Here is a 21,279-nt window from a genome sequence, read left to right on the forward strand (position 1 = left end):
CAACAAAGGCAAGGTGCGCAGGAATTAATCAGCGCTCGTTGTCAGCACTCGTCAGCACATAAGGGAATAGGCTCAGGGCTCTTTGGCAGGCATCTCCCTCCCGTCTCCCTCCTCGGGGACTCACGCTCCCACCCCTGCTAGCAAATAATTGCTCGGGGTCCCTCAGATGTGTAACACGAACATTGCTGGGACCACTGCCCTCTTCCTCCAGGGTCTCGTGGATGCTTTGCTCTGCACCTTGGCTAAATATCCCCATTTAAAAGTGCCGAGATGTCTGAGCTTTGACCTCTAAAGGAAAAGAGGACTAGGCCTGGCTGCAGAGCCAACTCCAGCAATATTGCTACACGCTTACAACCGGACTAACATTTCCAAGCCCTCATCTATGAATGCAGGCAGGTGCAGGGGAGCAGCAGCTATACAGAGCCGTCCCGTCCCTGCGATCTGTCAGGCACGACAGCGCCAGAACTAGCCAGCCATCGCCCAGGCAGGAGGAACAGGCTGTCTGTAGCTAATCCCAGGGCGGAAGAGCCAGTCTGGAAGGGACTAAAACAGCACCGAAAGGCTGCTATTAAAATTCATCACTTCTCGGCACGAAGTCTGCTCGTCTACCCTTCACTCGTGTCAGGGAAAAGCCTAACAGTGTTTCACAAAGCTTATCACAAGAAGCTACGTGCCACGGACAAAATGAATCGAGGCGATTGGGCTAATACCCTTATTTACTCTGCTGCTGGAAACACGAGCCAGCAGCAGTTATTGCTAGACTATTATCCCTAGCATGGCACATAAAACTAGCAGAAAACTAATTCTGGCATCAGAGAAATCACATCAACCTGGGAAGGATGATCATCGGCTGGAGTTAAAAAGGAGCAGGGGAAAAAACCTGCCTGCCAGGGCAGCAAACACCCAGATTTACAGCCTGACGCTGGCGCTGGATGGGCCACGGTGGCTCGCGCAGAGCTGTCTCCTGCGCTGGGGTAAGGCCTCAGAGCCCAGCCATGAATTATCAGGTAATGAGAGAAATAACAAACCGCTGACACTGGTATTATGCATGGCTTTCAATGTCATAAATAAAAACAGAGGAATTAACGGAGCAGCAGGCAGTTGTGTGGCCGTAGGAGGCAGGGCAGCGGCACTGTGCGCAGGGTGACAAGGACACGCGCTCCGTGCCCAGGACCGCTCTGCCTGATGTGGGCAGCTGAGGCAGGAAAGCTTGCCAGGGATAGGTCTAGAAGCGAGCTGCAGACCAGTTGGTGATCACTGCCTCCATCCCCAGCGAGACCGGGTTCACCACAACCCGGCATCACCTTTGCTCGCACACCCCCAGTACCCCCAAACCTCGCTGGCTCTTCTCACAGCAGTTCCCCTCCATCTTCCCCGCAGCAGCCTGGTGCTAAGCACTTACCAACCACGCTGTTTTATCTCTTACTGCCCCAGGAACCTCTCACTTCCAGCCGTTTCCCAGCGGCAGGACAAGCCTCACAGCTCTCCGCAAACACCAGGCTGGGGGATGACAGCCGCTCCATTCCTTCCCGGCTCCTAGAGAGCCAGCCCGCCCCGGGGGCGCTCGGCACTGCGTACATCCCCACCAGCAGGCACAGAGGGCTGCAGAGAGCAGTAATTCATTGCTCAGGGTGCCTGCAATTCCCCTTGCCTTCATTCAAGCCAGCGAGCGAGGCGCACCATGGTCACAGACAGTGATGGTGTCTCTCCCCGCTCCCCATTGGCCTCGCAAGTGGAGACGGGTGCCAGGCGCATCAGCCAGAGCAAGGCAGCCTTAAGAAACATGCCAGGTGACGTGACACAGGCTGCGAGGAAGGGAAGGTGCCCTGAGAACAAGGCAAAGCAGGCTGGGCAGCTCTGGATGTACGCTGACACTTCCCTCTCCCCGCCTGGGAGAAGCGGTCGGCCTCTGAAGCCCAGGCCCACGTCTGGCAGAGATGGACCTGCACGAGTCTCGCACCTCTTCCCCTGCTCACGAGGCCGCGAATGTCTGCCTGCTCACCGAGAGTGCCGGGTGACCTATTTCAGCTCCCACCTCGCTCTCACCACTGGCTCAAACCCCCACGTCCCACACAGCACCAGGCAGGATCAGCGCAGGGAAGGCTCCAGGCTCGCAGCCAGGCCTCGGAGCTTCTCCTCCGAGCTCTCCTCTGCCCTGCCACATTTTCTGCATGGAGCAGACAGACCAGGTTCCCAGTGGATTCCCCAAATGATGGACAGAAGTCTATCGCTTCAGAAGCTAGAACTCATATACCCTTTGGTTTTATTTCCTTACAGACTTCTTTCAGAGATCAAACCTATCAGAAATTAAACTTACGAGGAGCGATAAGCCAACACTAAGGTCTAAGGCAGCGCTGTTTTCAACAAGGCAAGCTGTGCTCCCCCTGCCCACTGCTGCTTTGCAGATGCGCTACCCTTGAGGGAGGTGGTGCTGGGTGGACTGGATGGGTCCCCTGTCCAATTTCAGCCCCAGGACATGACAGCAGCCCTGCCCTGGTGGCTGTTGTCTCGCTGCCTGCAGCAGGTGAGCCTCTCGCCTCGCTCCTGGAACCGGAGAGTTAAAACATTTGCATGCTAGATTTATCTGCCTGTCCCTGGGAGGAGGCAAGCCCAAAATGAAACTCTGAAACCTCGTTATGCCGGATGATAAATCAGGATGAAAAGAAGCTGACAGGCTCTGACTGACAGGCTGCTCTGAGCGGACAAGAGGCAGCACAGGACCCTGCGGGCACACACAAGTCTCCTGCTCACATCCTCCTCTACCTGGGACAGCGGGCTGAAGGCAGTCTCACCACAATATTTCAAGTTACCTGCAGGTGCCACATCAACTGTCCAGCAGCTGCTTCGCCAGAAAGAACCCTTGCTAAGGCAGACACGGGGTCATCAAAGAGCCTCAGTCTGCTCTGTACACACAGAACGGAGCAGATGAGCAACACGTCGCAGGGATGAAAGCCCTTCAGGCACCACAGCCACCAGCGCCCAGGGGCACAAAGCAAGGCAGACAGTGCTGCTATGGACTGCTAGGAGGTTACACAAAAGCTTTGTTTTAAACCACATTTTGTACAGTCCTTAAAAACCTATTGAGGGCTTTGCCTGCCCTGATTTACAAAGCGTTAGACCCTCTCCAAGCCCACGCACCGTGGATAAGCTTTGCAGTCAACAAGGCTCAGAGGACACTGCTCGTCTCATCTGCCCTCCCCTGGAGCTTTGAGCATCATTTAACTGAAGGATGAAAATGAGACTGCGTGGGGGAAAAAAGGGGAACACAAAACAAAAGTTGTGATGCATCTCATCACCGCTGCCCAATCGCCTCCCCTGCAGACCCCTGCTCTCGCTCTCTAAGGAGGAGATGCTGTCTCTTCCTCTGAGACAAATCAGCCCTTGCAGACCGCTACTGCCACCTGTCCTGCTTGACTCAGGAGATGATTCAGAGATAGGGCAGCTCTGCTATGGTTCTTGCAGGTGGAAAAATGAATATGAATGAGAACACATCCAAATACCAGCACGCCAGGAAAATATGGGAGCCTGGGGATATTAAAAATACAGTTTTGTGAGCTTTGACAGAAGCATAACAGAGCTGCACAGAGAAGCAGGGAAGGTAATCTGGCCATTCCGAGTTTACGGATTGTTTTGCAGAGTCAGAACAAACAGCTTTGTAAATGCTAAGTGCTGTCTCATACACGAGCTTCATCTCTCTGCAGAAAGGCTACTGCAAGAAAAAAAAAAACCTCCAAGAATAAAACATTTCCCACACTGGTAGGCTCCCACCATGGTAGGTTCCTGAAGAACTGATGCTCAAGATGAGTTTCTGGCTTAAGTTTCCTACACCCCTGGCAAAACACAATGCTCTGGAGGTGTTTCACATGGTGGCCCACTTCTGTCTCTCCATTAGCACACAGGAAATAATGAAGATGCTGAAATGAGCCATGCTGGGAAGCGTGGAAGAGATATGTGTTCTCACGTAATTCGGGAGGAGGCAGCATGGCAAGGTGGAAGCAAGCTCAGAAGTGAGGTTCTGCAGAACTTGAGATCCTCTGGGATCGTGCTCTGTATGCTCAGAGTCAGGAAGGCAGAGCCAGAACAATGACCTTGCCCCAGCTCGAGCCACATCCTCTCCAGCGCTGTCCCTGCTCTTAATCCTGCACCAGGAAAGCCCAGCACGAGCACCACAGTACTGCCTGCTGTCCCTGGAGGAGGCAGTGCCGTGCAGCCCCCCCAGCCTGGCTGCTCCCCTACCCCAGGCAGGGCCATTTGTTGGAGCAGGCACTGCGACGTGCTTCTGACACGTCTGCGGCAGGGCCATCCGTCACCGCTGCCTGTCGGTGTGACAGAGCTTTTTTTTTTGTTGTTGGAGCAGAGAATCAATATGCCAGGAAATAATGATAATGAATCGCCCTTTCACAAATGCACGCCACTTGCTTCCCTTTTCATACATCAGCTGGCATGATGGATTCCGAGAGGAGGACATCCTCCTGAGCTTCCACTGCCCCTTCTCTTTGAAAGGATTCAAGGGAAGGAAGAAGCTCACTCCTCATCTTAGCCTTGGTCGTGAACCTTCATCGGGCTGAAACACAAGAGACCACTCTTGAACAGCACGGTATTAAACAGACCCCATCTAGTTTAACATCGAGACCACTCTTGAAGAGGACGGTATTAAGCAGACCCCATTTAGTTTAACATCAGGCAGCTTTCAGGAGAGAAGGTGTAAAAGCAAGAGCATCTGCTCCGTATGTACCCAATGGCACAGCCTCACATCAAGACAGTTGCACCTTCCACATCCCTAGCTAAGACCTGTGCTGTCCACCCTGCAACCGCTGTCTTTCCACGATGCAGTTCCCCACCTCAGCGCCAGCTGCCTTCTGTCAGTGATTTGGGCAAGCTTACGAGCCCACGGGAGCCCTGGAATTGCCAGCCATTAGAGATGCTGTGGCATTTCAAGTATTCAAGTACAGCTGGAGTTCACCACGCTGGCAGAACAGAGGATCTGAAATTAAGATGCTGATTCTTAAAAGTCAGTTACCCCATTTCTCCTGCAGAAGCTGTATCCTGTCACTTGCTAATGACCTGCAGCTCTTTGAAAAATCTGGAGCGCCAACTGATAAATTTCTGCAGCCTTCAGAGGAGGTTTCTACACAAAATGATGGTGAAGAGATAATAGGGAAACCGGATTTGCTCCCTCCGATGTGGGAGCTGGAGTAGTTAAGGATCAGACTTGGCACTGACTGAGCCTAAAACAGTCTCTGGGAAGATGAAGGATTTATGAGAGCAGAGACTGTGGGGAAGCACGATGGATCTCTTCGCTGAAGACAGCAACTCTCTTGGGAGAAACGTCAGAAGGAGAAGAGGAGGGAAATGCCTTTCCAGAAGGAAAGGTATGAGCAAAAGTTGTGGGGCATCAGCGTGGCTCCTTCCTCTAATGGGCAGCAGGGACCTGCAGGGATAACTTCACCTCCCTGCTGCAAAGCAGGAGGCGCAGTCCGGGTGGCAGGGGACTGTTGCTCATACAGGAGGGGAAACGTAGCCACACGTGGGATGTGTTAAGAACCCGGACGTGCAATGGAGTTTACCAAAAAGCCAAGAAAAAGGCGGTCTGAGAAGTGGAAGCAGTGGGTCTCCGGCACCTCCGCCCTGCTACCTCACCCACAGCACCAGGCTGTGCCAGCTCCTGCTGAAACCACCTCGGGCACTGCTGCTGCCCTGACCTTGGGCCAGGAAGAACTCATTTTGTTAAGAAATAAAAACTTTAGACATCACCTCGCTGCTTTTCTTTGTCATCTGGGGTAGTGTTTGCTAGGCTCTAAGTAAGGTTAATAGGCAGCCCCCCCCCAGGTACCACCACCTGCTGGGAGCCCCGTGGAGCTGCCCCCTCTGCCCGCAGCAGCCCGGCTCCAGACATCTGCACGCCAGCAGCCGTGCACAGGGAGAAAAACTGCTCTGCACTCCAGCGTTTATCACGGATGCTTTATCTCAACATATGGGAAGGGAAGAGCAGCCAAGGCGTTTGTTTGCTTCTGGTGGAAAATTACCCGCGTTGTTTATTGGCCTCTCTCTGGTCACCTCTGGCAGCAGCACCATAAAACCTCTGAATCTGGGATTGTTCTGAGCTCTGCTCCTGGCTTGGCCTGTTAGCTTTGACAGTCACTTCTCCCCACGTGACAAGCTACTTTTTTATGAGAAAGGAGAATCACACGCTTGGGCATCACCATGAACCCGAGTTAGGGTTTGGCATGCTTTGGAAGGCACTGGGTGCAGAGCACCCATGTCCCACGAACTCCAGGTACTCCGCAGCCTCAGCCACATGCTCCCCATCTTGGCTGGGGCCTCATCCAGCAAAGTTTGTATCCTCTTGTCCCAACAGCACATCCTTTCACAGGCTGAACAGCAGAAAGCAGCTGTGTGCGCCACACACCCACCCTGAAATCACCTGGACCCTTGCAGCACGGGGACGTAGGGCTGAATGCGTCCTGTGTTTGCAGCTCCCCTTCTCCAGCTCTCAGACCCATCGGTTTGTCTCCTGCTGCCTGGATGAAGTGCTCTTTTCAGGAACGTCAGCTCCTCAGGCAGGATCTCAGCGGTCCCGTCCGGCACCGCACGTCACTCTCCATCTGCATCTAAAGCTAACAAGGCTCCTGCACTTACATCAGCACCGCTTCGCCCCGCTGCCCCCACAAATACCACTGAAATGAGCTCCTCAAGCGACAGCTCTGAGAGCGAGCATGACAGAAGCACTGCCTTTTAGCTACCTCTTCATAAATATATTCACTTCCTAGTGAATTATTTACCCTGGGCTCTGGCAGCAGCTTTCTCTGCTCCAAAAAGGATGCAAGAACACGAAGTAACTTCGGTGAAGAAGCTTGTCTGAACCCCTAAAACAACCGAACATGCAACAGTGTCCTGGTTTACAGTAATTCCCTCTTCCTTGTCACTCCCGTATGCCCTGCTCTAGGAAAGGGGCAGAGGTGGAATGCTCCCTCCTCTGCCTGTTGCAGAAAGCTGGTTCGATGCAGAGAAGAGGCCACCCTGAGGACTGCGGACACTGGCAGCAATCTCTCCGCAGGACTGCAAACAGGGGACTTCAGATTATTGCCACCCTCTCCTACATCAAACTTCATGATAATTCTCACAGTCTCCATCGCTACAGCTGAAGGGACGGAGTGACCCCGGCTCTCTGTGCCGAACCAACCTGTACACGGCCAGCTCAGCCTGCTGAGGATGGCGGCAGCAGTGCGTGCAGCAGCTGAAGGCTGCTCCCCGAGCGTCACGGGCTGACACCGAGAGCGGTTCTCTGCGGGGAAGTGCTGAGGGGTCCTGTAAAGCACGGGACTCTGGTGAGGAAAGAGGTATCAAAGAAATGAACAGGTGAGGAGAGTCAGCCTCACCAGCACGCCTTCAGAGAGCCCTTTCCTGGTTTCTTCCCTAGAAGCCTTCGACCAAACACCCTGGAAAGGAACTGGGGGGAGTGGGGGAATATTTAATACGCACCTGCTGGCTATTCTTGTCCTTTTTCTCCCCACCTTACCGGCCAGAGGAAAGAGATTTAATTTCTGGGCATATAATCGTGAGATCATTACTTGGGCAGGGTTGGGAGCAATCTGTCCCTAGGGCTGCAGTTATGAGAATGGACGTGGCACGATCCAACTGTGCTACAGCAGAGAGAAGTGAGCCTGCAGCAAGCAAACCCTGAAGTTTATTCCTCTGTAAAAGGGCTCTTTATTAAAATACAATACTTTCTGCTAACTACGATACGGCATCGAGAGCAGTACATAAAGCAAACGTCCCACGTGGGAGCTGTCTGGGAATATTTGCCACAGACTATTCAATAACAACAGCAATAATCGCCACCAATAACTTTGAAGCCAACAGTCCCCACCTACAGAGCCGGGCATCCCAGGCTGTAACAGGCTGCAATTAATCGGGTTAGCTGCTTAATACACAATAGCCCAGTGTTTGCTGCTGAGCTCCGCCGAGCCCTGTCCCCTTTTGTTATCTGTCTTAATCCACATCCTTTCCCATGACGCTGCTAGACAGTTATTGTCCAGTAATAAAGAGGTAGGACCGGGCCCCTCTGCTTCAAGAAGTGCATTGGACTTGGCTGGGTCACTGTCTCCACCACAAATTTAAACCCTTTAGAAAAAACAAAAAGAGCCCGAAGTCCAAACAGCAAACTGAAAATATCTACGGCTTCAGTTTACTCACGGTTTAGCCTTCTGCAGGCAAACCCCTGCACGAAGAATCCTGTACAGGACCTGGGAAAAGGCCCCACAACCACCAGAGGACTTGGGCTACCAACAGCTCTACGCTTCACAGGGCTGAGGTGGAAGGGAGCTGAAAGGAAGGGGGAAATTACAGTCCAGGGAAGGAATCCTCCCCACCCCAAGGAGACAACTCCCACTGCTGACGTACTTATGGGGTCACCCAGTCCCTGTGTGCTCTTGGTAACATACCTCAGGAATTGGGTGAGCCAACAAGGTTTTCGCCCCAACTCGAATCCAGGCTTCACCCCAAGCACTTTTACCAGGATTTAAAACGAGTGGTTTTTCCTGACCAGCCCTTTCTGAGCAGAGCACAGCCGATGGGCCAGGGTGTCTGTGCTCTGACCGCTGAGGTCTCCCCGGGCAGTTCAGGCAAGAGCAGGAGAGGGCTGACAAGGCAGGGCGAGCAGCTCTTACCACTGGAAAAGGGACCATTTATGCACCAACTCCAGGAAAAGCAAGATTATTTCAGGACAGGTAAGACCAGCAATTCGAGCACCACGCTAAATTTAACCAGGGGCACTCGCCCTGCAGGGAGCAGTCGGCTTTGCAGCCAGGTGTGTGAGCTGTTACTCCAGGAAGCTGCCAACAGCTCCACGCTGCTGGAAGCCTTCTCCCTGCCCCAGGCCACCTGCAGCTGCAGATCCACCCTCGGTGCTCCTATCTGTCCTGACAGGAGACCACTCACCGCGCCAGCCTTGTTTCCAGACAAGCCCTGTGTTAAACAGGCCCAGACAGCAGGAGGCCATCTGTGTGGGCTCTCCGGTGGTACAGCACTTGGGCGCGCACGCTCCTCCTTCTGCCTTCTCCTTTTAGAGGCTTCAGGGGTGCCTGTCCTGGCTGGTCCCTTACCTGGGATGAGAAACACCTCCACGCACAGGGCTCACCCCTGCTGCACCTCCACATTGTTCAGACTGGCCCATTTTTCCTTCCCAGTTCAGGTCCCAACATTTAAGACAATTTTTCAGAGGATTTTTTCCCGTCCATGAGATGTGGAGAGAGACGGCTGCAGGCTTTGTTAGCGGACAAAGCGACGAGCACGAGGCTCTGCGAGGAGCCCAGTGACATCTGATTATCACTTAGATCAGGGGAGAGAAGGGAAGCGACTTCCAAAGGCAGTGCTGACGCCGTCACAGCCACCAGCAGCAGTGACCTTCACACGCAGCGAGCTCTGCCCGCTGCCAGGAGCCAGCCTCAGCCGCTGCCAGCTCCGCCGCGGTGCACCTGGGGCGGTGCAGCCGGACGGCAGGCAGTGCTGCTCTGAAATCCGAGGGCTTTTCACGGGGCTGGGGAAAGGGTGCATGGCTGGTCTTGTGGTAAGCACGTTACAGAGCCTTACCGGCCTCCCGGCTCTAACAGGCTTGGTTTTAAAAATTACAATGCAGAGTATGGGTCGGCTTCCCATCTGTACCAGCCCATGGACTCGGGTAAGCTGAGCCAGCCCCTGCCCCTGGGGGAGTTTGCACCCAGCAGAACAAACGGCAAGGCCGGCAGCTCCAGCGCTCAGCTCTGCTGCTGATCTAAGACAGAAGAACCGCGTTCAGTGCCACGTGGCTAAACACAACCGAAGGAAATCAAAGAAAAGGCAGACACCAGGACAGGAGTCCCCATCTGGCCATTGGCGTTCAGGCAGGACAAGTTCAAGAGACCACAAGACACCAGACAACTGCTTTTTCTTTTAGGATCTAATCTCTCTAAGCACCAACAAAAAGCCATGTTTAACTCAACGCCCCACTTTTGGAGGAGAAGGACAGCAGGTGACATGAGGACATGGGAGAAGCCAGCTTGATAAATCTAAACAGTATGGGATCCATCCTTATCCCAGAACCTGCAGCAAGAGCTTTTCTGTTCCCTGCATCACATGGCTGCTTGATAAATCGTCCTTCCTAACGAGCCTATCCCTCATTGTATGCATACGGAATCTGTTGCTCTAAGTAGGCACCGAGGTGCTGTCAGGGTCATTAAATATCATTATCTGGGGCAGCTGTTCTCCAGCAGGCTGACGCAGGAATCAATCAGGCTAAAGCACGAGTTTCCCCTACACCTCTCCAACCACTGCCCTTGTCCCTCTCCATCAAGCGAGGGAAGAGGTAGCTCTGCCTTTACGCCAAGGCTTAGCGATCACTGAACTGGAGGCAGCTGGCTACAGGGAAAGCAATGGCAGGCCGGGCAGGTTGTCACAGGGACAGGATGAGGTCTGACTGATGTCTTTACCGGGAAAGAGGAGGCTGAGTCATTGGAAACAGGCCAGCGAGCTGAAGAGATTACACTTTTTTTAAAAAAAATATAAAACCTTCCTTTAATACCCCCTTAATGAGATAACCTCTCTCTCCAAAGGACATGGGGGGGCTTTCAAACCTTTCATGTGCTCAGACAACAAAGTGGAAAAATGGGAGTTCAGGATTTTCACACCATCTGAGGTCAGCATTCGTTAACTGAGCTGTTCAGCATCTGAGACTTGAGGGCTTAAGATCCAACCTCATTTTCCTGGGTGATGGCTGCTTAACCCCATCTCAGATGGCCTCTGCAACAGAGGCTCTCTGTTCCTCTGCAGCGACTGCCAGCCACCTCCAAACAGGATCACAGGCCTTTGAACTCCTGGAGAAGGGATATTATCTCCAACTGAAGTCAGGTCAAACGTGTGTGTGGTGGGAAATAGTCTGAGAATCATCATTTCAACCTATTCTAGGTCAGCGATAGGTATAAGCAAAGAATTCTGTGCTCAAATGGTCTGGGCCAACGAACAAGGAGATTCTTAACCTGCCAAAATGCTACGAGTGCTGTAAAACTGCTAGCCCTGAATAGTAGTCACTGTATAGGTTACACAAACCAAGACAAGTTTCAGTATAAGCCTCTGTAACACACTCCTACCTCTCAGCCTTAAGTGCATGTACACATACAAGCCAGATGTGAGGCAGCTGCATTTTTGGATGACACCAGCGCTGCAAACACTGACGGCTCATCTCCCTTAAGAGAAGTATCTGTCTTTCCAAAAGAGCTTGGCAGTAAGATTTTGGGAGAGCACACACCTCCCAAGGGCAACATGTGTTGGTTTTGGGGTTTTCAGTGAGTACATCCTATGCGAAATCAAGACCCAGGGAAAAAAATGCAAACGTGCTAAAAGGACAGAAAGTCTCACAGAAGTGCCATTTGTTCTCAGACCAAGACAAGAGTCATTCAAAATCTGCTGAACAGCAATTGGTGGTCACCATACTTAGCCAAGCCACAGGAGACTCTTCCAAATCCCTTCTACCTCTCATATAAACCAGATTAAAACTCCATCTACCAGATTGTGTCTGATTGAGAATATTTTTGTTTCAACTGGAAATTTCAACCTAGAACAACATTCCTTTTTCTTCACCACAGATATCAGGCCTGGCCAGTCCTCCTCAAAGAGGCTGTTTTTACAAGCATTTACTTCTAAACAAGAATATCTTGCCAAAAAGATGCATCAGTGGCGTGACTCAGGTTCCATCTATGGCGAAGAGGTGGGGGCTTGCCAAGACTCACCTATCCATCTCATCAGAGACGTCATGATTTGAAGATACTTGGTCTTCTGCACATTGAAGAAGGTAAAAGGACCCAGGAGTAGAGTGAACGCTGCCTGGAAGGACAACAAAAACAAACAGGTTAAAAAACAAGTTATACTAGGAAGACGAATTTATCAGTAAAGCAAAGCTTGCCTTGCAAGTTCACCTCCAGACATGTCTGTCAGAGCTTTCTTTGCTGCTTAATTTTACAGCTAGGTTGGCTGAGACACCAGGGGTCAAGCAAGCTGCTTGGTATCAGAACTTGCCTTGGGCAGAAGCAGAGCACAGGATCCTCTTGGCTCTCAGCCACTTGCTATCACTGCTACAGCCTGTCTTTACTGACACGTTTCAGTACAAGCTCTCAGAGCAGCTTTATGAAACATTAAACACTAAACAGCAGCCTCTTTGTCCAGGTACGTGCTCAGTTTAGGCCTGGACAGCAAGAGCTGTGAGCAGTCTGCTCGCATTAACGTCGATGGCTAGCTTTGAGGCGTCTGAGGCTGAACAGTGATGGAACCAGGTCTGCCCAGAACATTTCCTCTCACACCAAGTTGCACGTTTTAGAGCAGGAAGCTTATAGCTTAACAGTTACGCTGCTGACTTGGATGCTGGTCTCCTCGCTGCCCTCTCAGATGTATTTTGAGAGACCAGTGGGTCTCAGCCACCTAACCCGGGAACGCTGCCGCACCCGGCTGTTGCTCCCCTTTCAGCAGGGTTGCAAAATATATCCAGCAAAACTGAAAGTGTTAAGACTGCTGTTTCCTACGTGTTTCCTCTAGCTTTCTCGTGCAGCGCACAACAAACCCACTGTCAGCCCACGCCTGGAGCAGCAGCGCCCTGTGCAGCACCATCACATCTGGCTGGGGCACGGGGCAGCACCCAGAGCACCGCCTCGTCCAGGCAGAGAAAAGGAATTGCTGCAGGAAGACAACAGACCTTGATGGAGGTCTGAACGTGAACTGCGAGAAGCTGCTTGTGCCAGGGACACAAATGGGTGCTACAGAAGAGGTTTGCCTGCAGTCCCTGGGGCAGCACAGGCTCTCAGCTGCCAGTGGTGGGCTAGTGATGCACCAGCAGGTCCACGAGCAGTATGAAAGCAGCATCTAGGAGGCTACAGAGCACGCCGCGCAGATTTGTTCAGAATCCCAAAAGGATTTGAAAGACAAATACTCAACATTAATATTTACACATTGCTCTTTTCCATGACTTCTTAAAGCAGTTCCCAAGAAAAGGTGTCACCAGAAGGGAAGAACTGAGACTCAAAAGGGCAGGCAGCGAAGCCTCCAGGTCTCTGTCGACCCCAGAGTCGGTGACAGAGCAGGAACCAAGCTATTTTAAGACGAGTACAACGCCAGGAAACCTTTTTTTGAGACTGTTTCAGAATATCTGCAAGGCAAATTGGAAGTGCCTCACACTGCAAGTATTCTCAGATGACCAAAGTAAATCCAGGAAGGGGACCAGAGGAGAGAACCCTTGGGTTTCACACGCTGCTCGGTCAAGACATTACGACCTTGGGGCCACCATTTACACTGGATCTTGTTTTTTCTGCTTGCAAAAAAAGACAAAGCATACAGAGAATTCAGATTTGCAAAACAATTCAGGATCCTTGGAGGAAGTGCTGAAATCACACAGAGAATACAGCATCGCAGGCATAACTGACAAGACTAAGAGCTAAAACAGCCTTAACTATTAAGACACTTTCAGTTGTAACTGGCTGATTTACTTCTGCGTTAAAAGTCCTTTTTTCTCTTCCCCCTCTTGTTCCTTTCCTCTAGTCACCTTAACTCCCTCTCCTGCCCTTACAGACTGCCATTCAGTCCTAGGACAGGGCAAAGGACTAAAATTTAGCCTAAAGAGAGTTGTAGGTCAAGGATCTAGAGAAACCAAAGTAGACACCAACTCCATTACTGGAAATTATTCTGGAGCTTGACACTGATTTGTCTCAGCCCCCTCCCAAAACACACGCGCTGCTCAGCACAGCCTCCCGTCAGGTCCCGTTATTAGCTCCTGCATCAGGGAGAGCTGAAACAAAGGAGACAGAGGAAGGATGGCGCTAATTAAGGAACAGGTGTCTTCTGCAAATTGGGATGCAGCGGAACCAATTGGCAGAACAGCACCTCAAACCGTACCAAGGATTGACACAAGATCACTGAGCACCGAAACAGCTGGGGCTGAAACCTGGATTCCTCTTAATCACCAAAGAGCTGCTTTAGGGTGGATTTGGGGCTCTGTTGCTGAAGAGCACAAAAAGCAGTGTCACTTGCTGGAAGGACCTGGCTCTCCTGTATGTTCCTCCAACTACTAACGAAGCGTAAGGAACTCTTCTGCATTTTATACTCAGTTTTCTGCGGGCACTCTCCAGTGCTTAAGTCATCTTAAACATCTCAATCCATCAAGCAACTCTTTCAACTCCCTGCAGGCTTTACTCAAGTCATGGTGCAGGGCAGGGGGAGCAGGGCGGAAAGATCCAAGGCGCTGTGTCTGAGCGGTCGGGATCCCATCCTTTAAGGCAAGCAGCGTCTTCTGTGCTTAACAAGATCCTGGAACCGGTCCAGAGGATCCAAGTGAGAAATGAATTCAAGTGCAATAGAAATATATTACCTCTCCCACTTGACGCCTGTTAGGGAACAGAGATGGGTATCAACAGATCGATACGAACGACACTCGGGCCTGGAAGGAGATGAGATGGTGCTGCTCCACAGAGAATTGTGCCAGCTGCTTTGAGGGAAGGAAGTCACAGCACACACTGAACAGCTTAGGAGGGGATGGGCAGGGCAGAAGAGGAGGTTGAACTGCAAGATTAACAGCCCTTCAGGGGGAAACAGTGCACAGCTCCGCAGGGTGCAGCACAGGTCAGGGAAGAGGGCCAGTTCCTCGCCGACAGCCAGGACATGAGGGGCGAGGGCTCAGTCCCTGGATTGGACCCGATCCCCTCAAACCTCAGAGCCCACAGCCAAGAAGGCTGCTTAAAATCGCATCCCCAAAAAGATGAGAAGAGACCCTACTGCTTAGAACGAGGACGTCTAACTTCTCAGCCTCCCTGTGCCAGACACCTCAACGTTCCTCCTACCCGCGGAGCTAATTAGTTTCATAACCCTCCCCGAGGAGAACGCAAGCCCAAAGCAGCACCTCAGACACACACCAAGCCTTCCACCTGATGTTTTCTAAGCTCAAGCTTTCCCCAGAGGGATATAATTTACGGAGTGCTTCATTACGCGTGCAGTTCAAACAGCCTGAAACCTCCACAGAAAACTGAAGTTGGCCCCGCCAGAAGTCGAGCTCTTACAGATTAAAGAGCTCTCTCAAGTTCTCCAGTTCACCTCTTGAGCTTGCTTAGACAGCTAAGAGCTTATAATTCTCTTCCTGAACTTCAGCAAATTAACCTGAGGCAGAACGAGCACAGTCTACATTGATTAAAGATTTCTCTTCTAGAGAGAAGAATCTTCCCTGGTAGGAACCATCAGGCGTACGAGGATGATTCATTCCCAACTTAAACACAGGAAGGGAATCCTCCCCCCAGCTAAGGAGCACCAGATCTATCAAACACTGCTTATACGCAGAGGATGGCAGAGAGAAGCCTTCCTGCTGTGTTTTTACACAGTAAACTGGCTGCAAAGAGCAGTTCCCTGATCTCTGCCCACCCTCCTCCACCGTATGGGGAGGATCAGACAAGTGGCAAATAAATGCAACAGATGCACAAGTGGTGACTTCTCCTTATGCTGGAGGACAGAGTGGATTACAAATCAAAACCCACTTTTTCTTGTTTTTACTGACGTTTTCAGGCAGAAAAGTAGAAATGTAGAGCAAAAGAATGAAGAGCAGCTTGTCACCCTGAGTTACACCCTGCCCTGCAGGCTAGCAGGACCCCGAGCAGCAGACCTGCTGGGGTGCCCCCGGAGGGTCTGCAGACCCACTCCTGCCATGCCAGGAGCACACCGATGCCTGGGAGCTGCTCTTCACCCACATTTCAGCTGCTGCCAGCTTCCCAGCCTCTGTACCTGTAAGCTCTTCGCATTTCAGCACGAGAAGCAGGCTGGCACGCTTGTGTCTTCTTGCCATGGGGGAAGCCGGCTGGGGGGTACCATTGCCCAGAGCGTATTTCTGTAAATATTTCTAAAAGCGTATGTTATTAAAGCTCTTATGTTAAAACTTGATTACATAACCTTATTTATTGGCTTATCTTGAAAAAAGCAAGAGTAAGATCAAGCGTTAATAGGACATCTGGCTGGTTGAATCAGCTTAGCCTTGGCCAAGAGGACCACCAAGAGAGCTCTCGGCCGCTAAGCGATGGCCAGCGAACACCAGCAGTCGTTCAGACTCTACAAATATGCCTTATGCCAGAGTCAGAGGGCTGCATTGACTAAACGGGTTCTTTATTGACCTGAAGGGTACATATATCACTCCGAACCAGTACGGGTCAATAGCTTTCATCCGCTTCCCAGCGCGTGGCTTTTACACAAAAAGCCAATGCAGCTCAGGAAGCACAATCAGCAGCCCCAACTCGGCTGATTCACATACTAGATGCAGCCGTTACAGCATGATGGCCTGCATACATTTGCAAGAGGACCGACTGAAAGCCAGCTTCCTTCATAACCGTCATCAGAACTTGCTTCTTTTCAGACTCCACAGACTCATCTGTAATAGCAGCATCTGTGTTTGGTGCCTTGAGCACTGCTTTTAAGAAAAGCAGCTGCCGTTTGTTGCTGATTCAGGACCCGGACACTTTCAGACAGGTTGGGTAGAAGGCAGGGCGTTTACCTGAGGGAAGTGTAACAACGAAGACTAAGTTCAAACAAAGCAAATACTCGGAGAGTAGAGTAAAACGTTTGAGATTTTTTGGATAAATGCAGTTGAGCGGCACGAGGCTATCACACCAACACGGAGTGAACAATCTCAGCTATCAGGCCATCAGTTTTAACACCAAGATAAAGATGCAAGCTCGACTGAACAAGCGCCTCCTGGAGCAAGCTCTGATTCAGTGCTCAGACAAGGAAAGTCGCCTTGAACGTGGTAGCAGAGAGCAGGCATTTCATGCATGCTGTCAGGGCAGCAGCTCTGACACCCCTTCTGCTCCTGCAAGATGTCCCTGAGCTCAGAGCTGCTGCACAACCCAGGTGAGTGCTACAAGGGACAGACAGAAAATACAGCAAACCAGCCTGAATAAGTACAGAGAGCAGACAAGATGTTACGAGAGCAAGATTTTATGAGAGCCAGGGACTGGCTGCTCTTTGTGTTAGCTAACCACATTAGCTTCTCTCCTCTAGCCTATGTCGAAAAGGACATACAAGGAAAAAACACCAAAACACAAGGGATTTACCTGCACTGACACAGATTAGGGGGGTTTTTATCCCTAGGTGGAAGCTTGAACCAGACTGCTGCTTACTGAAGACAATCTGTTTCGTATGAATTGGTGTTACTACTCACGTCCTCGGGGAATATTTTAGGGCTGACTTTGGACAAAAGCGTTAAATTTGAACTGCATTCCCCACTCCTGTTTGTCACTTTGAAATGTTTGTCACTGAAATAAAGAAAGCAGAGCTTTAAAACACTCGAGTGAGTTACAGCTTCACCCACCAGCCTCTGGGAGCTGCTTTGCACCCAATGCAGACTGCAGCAGCCGCAATCCTCCCCAGCAGCAGTGTCCGGTCGCTCACATCAGGGCTTTGATTTTCAGCTAAACCCCATCAAGAGGGCAGGGTCTCGAGCAATGTGTCCCCTCTGCCATCTCTCCTCCCCTTTGCTCCCGTGACAGGGCCACGTTTCTCTTCGCATGAGCTCATATCTCCAGCTAAAGAGCCAGATGGCACATCGCTGAGGGCTGCCGTCCAAGCGTTCGTTGGTATGGCTTTACCCCTTGCAGCGGGCAGTACAAATATAAACACACGGAAAGGGTCTGACTGGTCAGGAAGGAGCTTTTTAGAGGGCTGAATAAATAAAAAGCTGAAGATGCACAGCCACTCAAGGCTGGAGGCAGGGCTGCAGCAGGGGCCGTGCTGATAGGCAGCAAGTTATCAGCAGACAAGTGATTAGGGAGCTCTTAAAGTTGGTTGAAAACAGATTAAGAAAAAGATAACCCAATAACACGACACGGATTGCTCAAAAGCAGGAAGCCTCAAAAGTGAGAAGCTAGAGGGATTTTAATCTCCAGATCCCCCACGGAGTAATGAAGTCGCGATGGAGGGAGGATGCAGCCACCAGACATCCCCCACGCGGTATTTATTGCATTTATTGCCGAGGAAAGAAGGCGGGTTACACTTGGAGAGCAGCAGGCACCTGCTGCTACAGCAGCTCTGGTAATTAACGTGCCACTCCTGGGACACCTGGCAGCAGGTCACATAACTCACGTGGAGCACACTGCTGGCACTACGGAGCCCTCACCCGCCTCTCTCCCCAGCATCCCAAGGCAGGGAGCAGGTATCCCCCAGAACTAAGGCTTCAGCTGCTGCCCTGAGCACTTCTAGGATTGAAGCGAGTGGCATTTCACCCCCTAAAGCTCCCCTAAAGCTGGGCGCTGCCTCTTGTGGTCCCTGCGACAGCGCTCAGAGCACTTCCAGAAAGGAAGACCTTGTGCAGGACACGGAGGAGAAGGGCCTGCACCCTCAAAGCTACGTAGCTGAGTGGGTCTGAGCACAACCTAGAGATTTGAAGAAGCTTTAGGCCAGCACCAGCTGACAGCAGCTTGCATTTGCCCACCCAGAAAATAAGCATGCGTGTCGTGCTGTCATCACTGCAAGCCGTGACCCTGCTGGGCATCCAACACCAAGGACCAAGTGGCGACCAAACAGCCCCCACAGGCAGAAGACAACAGCACTGGAGGGTGCTGCCTTCCTCTCCCCACCCCAATCCAGTGCAGCAGCCTGTTTCCAAAGCCGAACCCTCCTGGGAAGTGCTCCCAACTTCCCACTTTGGAAAGAACACCCTGGAAAACCAGTTCTTCCTCCTCCTAAACTGAAAAAATATCAGCGAAGTGTTTTCACAAAGTCATTCGGTGCAAGGATTGCAGTCCCTGGCACACCTGGGTGTGCAGGATCACAGCCAGCGGCAAGCTTGCACTCCAGGGTAAACGCACTCCCATAATCATTTTTCACACCAAGAGAAGGATGGAGGCCAGCAGCAACCCCGAGGTGACCGGCATCTCATCTTTCATCACTGGAGTATTTATGGCACCACCATTTGCAGCATCTTGTAATCACTTTAGCGCCTCCTTGACCCCTGGCTCCCCCTTACTCTGCATCTCCTAATTGCATCTGAACAAGCAGGAGGGAGGCAGCAAAGTGGATGCATGCAGGAGAGCTGCGCCGGTGGTTTGTGACACTTGGAAGGACGGCAGGGTGGCTGCAGAGCCAGGTCTGGCTGTGCCCCTACCAGCTTGCTGTGACCTCCCCCGGGCTACACAACAGGCTCCTCTTCCTTCCCGACACCTGGAGTCATTGCTGGCCCTCCTCACTTTGCAATTTGTTAGTATTCTACAAGAGATTAATGAGGTCCTGCCAATAAAGCGAGGGCATAATCGTTACTACAGACACTGCCCCAAATTCTTGCATATTCACAGCCTCTTTAGGCAGAGTATTCAGAGTATTGGCAACCAAAACCGCATTTCTATCGCCTGCAAATGCCCCTGGGTTAGGCAGCACAGAGCAAGGGAGACCAGTGTGCCACGAGGGCCCTGCAAACACGTCAAGCACAAAGCGCCAGGGTTAGGAGGCACTCGGGCTCTGCAAGGACTGCTCCTGAAGGCCACTAACCCCGTATGCCACAACACGAACCTCCACCACTTTTCCATCACGTTCCCTCTCGACTATTTCCCCTGTGAATATCTCATTTGAGATTTCAGTCAAGTTTCACACCATCCTTCCTTCAGCTGCCTAGAAGATGCAATTTCAGGTACAGCATCACCCCATTCACCGTGCTTTGTCAGGCGGGAGTTGCTGGAGGGGAAGGAAATGTCCCACCCTTTAGCTATATTGCAGCAGCACAAAAGCAAGAAAAAAGCCACTTTGCCCGGGGCTAGCAGGGAGCCTGCTTGCTCCCAGCCTCTGGCTCTGCACAGCACACACCGAGCTGGTGCAACAGGCTTCGGAGATCAGCTCTGCCTGAGAGCATTACACTGACTTCAACTTACAAGATAAATCCCAGCTGCATTATTTGTATTTATAGTCCTGCTTACAGAAGCATGAGCCACGTGTGGGATTTGCTGATGTAGTCCAAAAATCCACATTTTTGGACACGCACGTCAGTGATCTCACCCAGACAAAGTGCAATTTAGGAGGATGTTAAGAAGACTTATTTCGGAGCCTAAAGAGACGCCGTTCTGTCCAGAGCTCTTCCCTCCGCAGCCTCCGGTGATGTTCAGAGTGGTACAACTGCGCCGTTCCACAGCCCTGGTACTTTCTGTCCGTATATTAAGGAATTAATGAAAATTTCAGGGGAAGAAAGATCAGGAGCGCTGCCTTACTTGATGAAAACGCTGATGGAGTCAGGCAGGCAGCAAGGTCGGAGCTCTGTTTAGAAACAAGCCTGGTTTTAAAGCCCTGAACAAAACACTGGAAAATACGCCATTGAGAAAAAGGCGTGTATTGAATCTCCCAGGGGAGCGCTTAGCTGACTTCCCAGGCCTCCTCCAACTCTGGTTTCTCCAATGCTGTCACCACTATCGCACAAAATAACACTGCACAGGGGAAATACGTTTATAACTTATTTTCTAAAAAAGCATTCCAAAACCAACAGATCAATGAATCTCCCGGAACAGCCTCGCCCGGGAAGGAAAATTTAAACAGCCCTTTTTCAGCCTTCCCGAGTCTCACAGCGAGCTACTGATCACAAACAGATATCGGTTCTGACACCTGCCCCATTTAGCAGAGCCTGGTCTCCAGTCCCTAGAGAACAGTGTCACTTTGGTGCCTTGCTGCCCGAAGCGAGCTTACTCCGAAGGACAGCTTCCCTTCGGAAGGAGGCAGTGCGGCCAGGGGTGTCTGCTGGGCAGCAGGGGCTGTGGTTTGAGCCCCAAAACCAGCTTTGGGGGGCTCGAAACTGCAGGACGTGCACAAAAGCAGACACACCTAGAGCTGTTTCTTCGCCCGATTTGTACGGAGGGCTTCCCAGCCCGTAAGCCCACCAGGCGCTGAAGTGTGCAAGACACTTGTGTGCAGAAGGCAAGGCACACCAGGCACGTGGCTCCTCCTGGGGCTGGCGGTGCCTGCAGCGTGTCCGAGCTGTACAAAGGGAGCAGCCCAGCATCTTTACCTTGCACGCAGCCCCTGCCAGGCAGCTGGAGGCGGGGAGAGGACCAGCCCCTGGTAGGCAGCCTCTGGGACAGCTCGGTGTCCAAGTGACAGCATAACTCAAGCTCCATTTAAGAAAAAAAAATGCTTCTCACCGCGAACCGAGCAGACGGCTCTGTGCAGAAAACACATTCCAGTCCCCTGCACTATCGATTTTCCTGTGAAAAAGAGACAAGCTAATCCTTCAAAGTTAGTTCCTTCAATCCACGCTCTTGC

General features: G+C 51.6%; 1 protein-coding gene across 6 annotated transcripts in view; it reads right to left on the minus strand.

Annotated features, from left to right (window-relative positions):
• TMEM104 (transmembrane protein 104) overlaps positions 1-21,279 on the minus strand; it is a 44,167-nt gene that overhangs the window by 3,957 nt on the left and 18,931 nt on the right. For all 6 annotated transcript variants that reach the window (XM_040577779.1, XM_040577780.1, XM_040577783.1 and 3 more), the window contains one exon: positions 11,763-11,856. In XM_040577779.1, coding sequence (XP_040433713.1) covers positions 11,763-11,856 — 94 coding nt within the window. The remainder of the gene's footprint in view (positions 1-11,762; positions 11,857-21,279) is intronic.

The sequence above is a fragment of the Cygnus olor genome, chromosome 18 (assembly GCF_009769625.2).
Source record: "Cygnus olor isolate bCygOlo1 chromosome 18, bCygOlo1.pri.v2, whole genome shotgun sequence".
Lineage (NCBI taxonomy): Eukaryota > Metazoa > Chordata > Aves > Anseriformes > Anatidae > Cygnus > Cygnus olor.